Here is a 6,652-nt window from a genome sequence, read left to right as displayed (position 1 = left end):
AATGGTGGGCAGTGTTATCACAGGATGGCCATGGTTAAATTGCATTAAGGGAACTAAACCAATTCATGGTCACAATGTTTAATAACATTTCGTATCAATCAAACAAAACATGAAAAATAACATCTGAACAGAAAGTGAATTGTTTAAGTTAATAAGTTTAATCATGAGTTATTTATATCTTCATTGCAGAGCTCTCATGGTCAAATTCAATACACTGTGTTCTGGCATGTAACGTGATCCGGCACTGAGTACTTCTCCCTTGATCTCCATTTTCTGATAATTGAAAATGGCTGAGAGTAATTATATTGTGGACACAGCACGAAACAGGAAGAAAATTTGTACAATAAATAAACTGCTGGGTTTTACAGGTCACAGCTCAGTTATGCAGTGGAGATTTAGAAACGTAATACCAAAAACCAATATGATAACATTCAGATTATCTGAGAAGCAACAATGATATAGTCAAATGTCGATAACACAAATTACTAAATTATTAAATCTGACACTTCAACCAAAAATGAAATTCTATCATCATTTACTCACCCTCACGACATTACAAACCTGTATGAAATTCTTTCATCCGTTTAACACAAAAGAAGGGTGACAGATTTTCATTTTTGGGTGAACTATCCCTTTAAGTGAGTGAAGGAACCAGTGTTTGTTCCTTTGTACTGCTCTCATGAGATGACTTACAGGAGTGCAGTAATGTAGTAATCACCAAAAGTGCCTTCAAAACATTGCGAATGCAGTTCATTGAGCATCCGCTGATGTCCTTTTGGCAGAGTTTGAGCCCCAGTGACAGCTTTATTGCGGGTTTTTTAGAAAACCTTTCCACACCCCGTTCTCATCAACTGCCTGGTCATACACTCAGACTAAAGTCCCCATCTATACAGCTCAGATAATAAAAGTGTCCATTCTTTGACTAATCTGCGTTACTGGTCCTAGATCTCACTGCTCAGGTTGGGAAATCGTTTTAATAAGGTGTTGGCTTCTTTAGGCAAAAGTCGACCCTGAGTTTCCTGCTTTCCTTTGGCCTTGTTCTGTGCCTGTAAGAAGTGAAATTAGGAAACAATGGTAAATATAATAAATACTGCATGCACTTTATTCCTATTCAAAGGCTTTAAGATAAGTCAACTAGCTTTCAAGAAGTAGAGGAAGAGATGCTAAGAGAAACATGATCTCGCTAGATGCGTGAGGATGCCATAATCACGGAAACAACAGATGAGGGAGGTAAAAAAAGAAGAATGCTCTAGCAGGAAACTGCATTGAAAAGTGGGAAGTGTGTTTGCCGTAATCAGGAAATAGCAGAGAAAATCTGGTTGTTCATCCTAATTAGCCATTCCCATGTATTCATCAAAACCATGTTAATTAAGGATGGTAAATTGCTGTCAGCTACCAGTAGGCTGTTTTACAGAGGATTTGCTAAGTTACCTTTTCAACACATGTGTAGAAGACTGAGACTTCTTTAGAGCAGACTGAGTTGTTGAAGTCATTCTGTTTCCAGCAAGCCATAAGTAATGACATTTCCGTTACACAGGTGGCCTCTGTAACAAAGAGTGTGTATCACCATGTAAGAGTTTAGCATAACAATGCATTACAACAGGCCTTCGATGTTGCCTTAAAAAGCAAATCACCATCACTTGTATTTCCAGTCCCATTTACAAAAGCAAAAATAATTTTAGTGCATGCACATAATTTTAGTTTAGCCAATCGGTTACTTTTAAAATGGAGACTGAGTGGCATCACGGTACTTTTAATGAATGTATAAGTGCTAAATGTATCTTCATACTTAAATTTATTTTTTAACTACAACTGACTTTAGTTGACATTAAAATTGTAGTTAGATGTAAATCTGAGATTGCTTTCTAGCGAGCACAATTTTTAACCAACCATATAAAGCCTTTCGTATCATATTTGATACATTCTAAGGCCTCTAAAATATCTAAACATGATCAAATTTTTGATGGAAAACCTGTTCTACACAATCAACTACATGCCTGATGTTAGCAAGCAAACCAATAGCCCCTCACTGCAGAACAAAGATCCAGGGGGCGGGGTTGGAGATGGGTGGGGACGGGTAGGTTTAGGTATATGTAAGGCGGGAGGAGTTGGATCTGGATTCAACCTCGCACCCTGGATCTTGTGTTCTGCAGTGAGGACCATCTCAAGTAAATGGCCTTTTACTTCTAAAATTGTCTGATTTCAGGTACTGGTACACATAATTTTGCTGTGAAAACTTTAATAGCTTATTTAAACTACATGTAATGTTACTTTTATCTTGTTATTAATATTTCAAGATGAATATTTACTGGACTGAAGATGTATTTGTAACATCGCTCCAGCATCAATGTATTGCACTGCATTATATATTTAGTTCCCACAATTAAAACTACTGAGCTTTGATCATAATCAACCTCAGTGATTTTCTTTATAAGCTATCACATTTTATCTTTCTTTTTGGCCATATAAATAATAAAAACTACACCAGATTATATGTACTTGCTCAGCTTGGGACTTTGAATAAAACTGAGGTATTTTTTCCCCTTCTCGAATGTGAGCTACAGTCTCACTTACTATATCATACTACTTGGGCCACAAAAGCCTGATGTATCAAATATGAAACAGACATTTTTTTAGATTTTCTTTTATATTCTGTATAAAGGTTCAATAAACTGTTCCGTTTAAATAAGTATTAATATTTTATATGTCAGGCTTTTAAAGGCTGAGGTTAAACAGAGAACGTTACGCTGTATATGTTATACGTAATATTTCACAAATGTGCATAAAATATCCCATACATTCAACACATCGAATAAATAGTGAATAGTGAAAGTGAATTAATATAAATAAATAAACAAACTAACTTAAGGTAAATTCTGTAACAGTTTCGATCTAAAGCATGCCAGTAGAAGAGGCCAAGAAACTAACTGACACTGTTTTTGTACACAAACATTGACATAAATTTTAAATGGAAAAATTTCTAACCTCCTTTCTTCAGCTTGCGGCTGGCGACTTCATTCTTGAGCGCCAGAGGTTTGATGGGTCTCAGTGCGGGTTTTCCATTCTGTCTGCTCAACAGTTTAGCAACCTTCTCTTGAATCACAGATCCACTCATCGCTTTTCTATAATGTCTCCTACCGAGACGGCACAAATATTAAATCCAAAACAGTGAAACGGAGCCTAATAATATAGCATAAGTAATGACTTAAATGTCATTGCCGAGTACTTCTTACTTCACGTCCTCATATGTACGTCGCCATTTTCTGTCGGAAAACGTTCTCTACCTGTTGTCATGGTTACCGCCGCCGACATTGTCGTAAAAGTACCGTGAATTGTGTCTCCTTTTCATGGCTCTTCATTTACATAAAACAGTTTGTTCAGTGATTATTGTACTTCAGATATTATGAGCCATTTTATGGAAACCCATTTTATTAATACACTAATTCAGGCAATTACACTGGAAATGCAGGTAAGTGGTCAAATCTAGATCAAATCAGAGTTGTTTCTAAGGCTGGTTCACCTATAATTTGAATTCCAACTGAATAGAAAGCAAGTTTTCAAATTCTGAAATTTGCTGAGACCTAGTACACACTTAAGGATTAACTCATTTACTTTTAACAAGAACTAGACATGTGCTTAATTGTAAACATCAGGACAGGATGCCTTTAGGTGATGCAGGTTTTCCAGTAAAAGTTTTACTCAGGACATTTTTACACACTTAAGACACACACAGCAGGGTCCTGTGAGAGCACCAAACAAGCCAGAACAGACTTGATTTTCAGTGTTATATCACTAAGCTGAAACCCAGTATTTTTCATATCTAACAATTTACTCAACAATTACATTTTTCTTTCTTTCTCTATATTAAGAAAAACCAAAGCTTTCCTTTCCTGTTTTCTCCCAGAGAACAGGTCATTCAGATTAGATGTTAAGCTGATTAAGAAACATTTCTGCATGGATATGACTGATTGTAGTACCACAAAAATGTAAAATGCTTCTTGATCCTGTTAATTGCGGCTTACATGAAAAGTACATGAAATTATATAATGTTTTTCACTCTAAATTAATGATCAAACGGAAACTCGCCTCATATACGCAGATACAGATATAAACATACAGAGACAAAGTTTCAATGACCATGTTGTTTTCTCCTCTAATTTGCAGTAAAATCAGACCAGCATATTTTATAAGAGTGACAGATTTTGATGGATTGGCTAACCATAAGTCTCGTGGCATGCCACAGTGGAGAGATAAGAATTTGCACACAATGTTTCTGTCCAAATGTATTGTATTCATTTTAAGTGTATATAAAGATAAGGCAATATTTGCTCACAGCGAATGATGCAACATAGGTATATTTATTTGCATTTTTTTTTTTTAACAAATCCATTTTGATCATTTTTCACCTTTTTTTCCCCACCTTGATGAACTCCAACTGGTCCATGCATTCCATTAAATGGCAGCTTGTCCTCATATCTGCTCTGGTATTCTGACTCTGTCTCTGCTTGTTTGTAACAGGGTTACCTTGAGTTTTCAGCCAGCTGGAACAACTATCGGGATAATAAACGGACTGATTTTTTGCACAGGCTTAGTTTGGGAAGTGTTCCTGGAATGTTCAGGACTGTTTATAGTTTGTAAAGTAATTCCATTGAAAGATTTCATATTAGCAAAGTTCAACTCTGAGGTAAAATTACAAATCATGTGTTCACGCAACATGTGGACCGTGAAAATGAGAGAATTTTTAATTAAATAAATCAAATTGCAGTGCAGTGTGTTTAAGTGTTGCTCCGTTTCAGTCGCAGTGTTTTTTGTCTGTATAGTTTTTCACGTTTCGGCAGAATATTTTGACATGGACAATACCTAAGAAACAAAGACTTCCCCTCCCTGAACTTTGACCTTTCCTGCTCCTGTTTGCTTGACTGCACTAAATTCAATGGCCTGTACACAGAAAGTTTTTCCAAGGCAGTTTTTCCAAGCTTCTTTTTTCCTTTTAGAACTAGGGCTATTGAACTATGAACACATTGATAGTTCAGTTTGTATCAGGACTTCACTGCCATTTGCTCTCTTAGGAAAATCCCAATTCTAATCTAATTGCTTCTAGAAAAAGTTAGTCAGTTAGACTCTTTAAGAGTCTAGTATATTTTTGCACCATGAAATAGCCATGAACCATGAATGTCTAAACTATGAACACAACAGTGTACAATTGGGGCCCATATAAAACTAAAAGGATAATCTATGACCACGTGAATCAGTGAAAGTTTCTATTTGAAGCTTTCTGTACTTTTCTCAGCTAAGCATTTAATTTAACCATGTTTCCTCTCGCTTAACCACGTTGCCCTTTATCTTTTTCTCTTTTTAGTCAGCTGTGCTTGCCCAATGAGTTGCATATGCTGCACAAACATACCAGACCAACTCGAGGTCATGACATTCTCCTCCCTCTTTGTTGCACGGAGTATTTGTTAGCCTACCTTACTGCTCTGTAAGGCGACCCTGTAACCTGTAAGAATGCAGATAGATCTCCTTTGAGACCTTTGTTTTCATCACATGACCCCGCCAAAAATCTTGACTACTACATTAGTTAAAGCATATTAGCGAGTTTGTATGAATGACTCAAGTGATAATAGGTTAATCCAAGCCTATCATAGAGTCAGTGGTGACGATGCATTTGCTCTTGGATTATATTCAGTGATAACATGAAAATGAATAGCTTAGGTTACTGTGGGAATCAAGCTATTGAAGTTTCTTGGATATATTTCTGTAATAATCTTTCTCTCTAATTTTAGAGTGAGTTTAATGGTTGTCAGCAGCTGCGTAACATGATGTGGAGGAAGAATGGAAGGCTTAATATCATTCAACTCTGTATAACTTAAAGTCAGGGGGAAAGGAATTAACAGACTTTAAGGCTTAAGCTTTATGTGTCCATAGAGGAATGAAACAAAGTTAAATAATCATTTTCAGCTTCATAGGATTTTAAACAAATTGTGACCTTCTTGCAATAGTTTACTAAATAAGTCTGATAATGCTTTTATCTTGCTTTCTCTTAATTATTTCCTGATTTATTTATTTTAGTTAATGTGACAGGTTCCACCAGCCTGCTGTTAATTCTTACTTTTATATTAGTCTTTTTAGTCAAATGGAACTCATAAATACAGTCTCCTCATTCAGTCTTTTATATTCAATGTTATGATAATGGGAGATGTTCCCTGAGGATAGTAGAAGCCCCCTGAGTGTATGAAGATGATGAATTTTTGATGAGATGTCATGGTGTGGGCCTTTTTCTCAGATGGCACATTATGTTGTGCCACAGACACAGGGGTTCTCAGTCCAGACCCCCTGTAGAACACAGCCATGACACCCCATCTGCCAAACAAGGACATTCAGAGGCTCAGGGACAGTACATGCATGCATACACTATACAAATACTGAAAATTATGTGTGCTGTAAATACACACTGGATGTGTAAAGTTTTGTGTGTTACTCCAATACAGAGGATTGTTTTGCAGCTCCGAGGTCTTAATTCAGCTCTGTCTCTCTGGCAAATGCATGTCCCTATTAGTTAAATTAATTCAGTTATTCCATGAATCTAATTTCAGACATGTACAGTAGACAGACGTTGTGAGACAATATGAGGGTGAGAAGATATTAAGGTTTT

The 6,652-nt window shown here is 36.3% G+C and overlaps 1 protein-coding gene across 2 annotated transcripts; it reads right to left on the bottom strand.

Annotated features, from left to right (window-relative positions):
• Positions 1-135: 135 nt before the first annotated feature.
• Positions 136-3,323, bottom strand: chchd1 (coiled-coil-helix-coiled-coil-helix domain containing 1). 2 transcript variants are annotated; one of them, XM_058796586.1, is made up of 4 exons: positions 3,234-3,323; positions 2,986-3,134; positions 1,432-1,544; positions 136-1,046 (listed from the first exon to the last, which is right to left on the bottom strand). In XM_058796586.1, the coding sequence occupies exons 2-4, from the start codon at positions 3,113-3,115 to the stop codon at positions 942-944; spliced, it is 348 nt and encodes a 115-aa protein (XP_058652569.1). In that variant the 5' UTR covers positions 3,116-3,134; positions 3,234-3,323; the 3' UTR covers positions 136-941. The 2 variants fall into 2 exon arrangements, with proteins under 2 accessions (XP_058652569.1, XP_058652568.1); XM_058796585.1 differs by having other exon boundaries at positions 2,986-3,291.
• Positions 3,324-6,652: the final 3,329 nt, after the last annotated feature.

The sequence above is a fragment of the Onychostoma macrolepis genome, chromosome 13 (genome assembly GCF_012432095.1).
Source record: "Onychostoma macrolepis isolate SWU-2019 chromosome 13, ASM1243209v1, whole genome shotgun sequence".
Taxonomy (NCBI): domain Eukaryota; kingdom Metazoa; phylum Chordata; class Actinopteri; order Cypriniformes; family Cyprinidae; genus Onychostoma; species Onychostoma macrolepis.
The sequence above is the reverse complement of the archived record's forward strand: the minus strand, read 5'-3'. Positions and strand labels throughout refer to the sequence as shown.

Coding starts and splice junctions, on each gene's coding strand:
- chchd1 (XM_058796586.1), bottom strand. CDS start 3,115: ATGAGTGGATCTGTGATTCAAGAGAAGGTTGCTAAACTGTTGAGCAGA. Junction 1,545..2,985: donor CCGCAAGCTGAAGAAAGGAG/GTTAGAAATTTT, acceptor TCTTTGTTACAG/AGGCCACCTGTGTAACGGAA. Junction 1,047..1,431: donor TCTACACATGTGTTGAAAAG/GTAACTTAGCAA, acceptor CACTTCTTACAG/GCACAGAACAAGGCCAAAGG.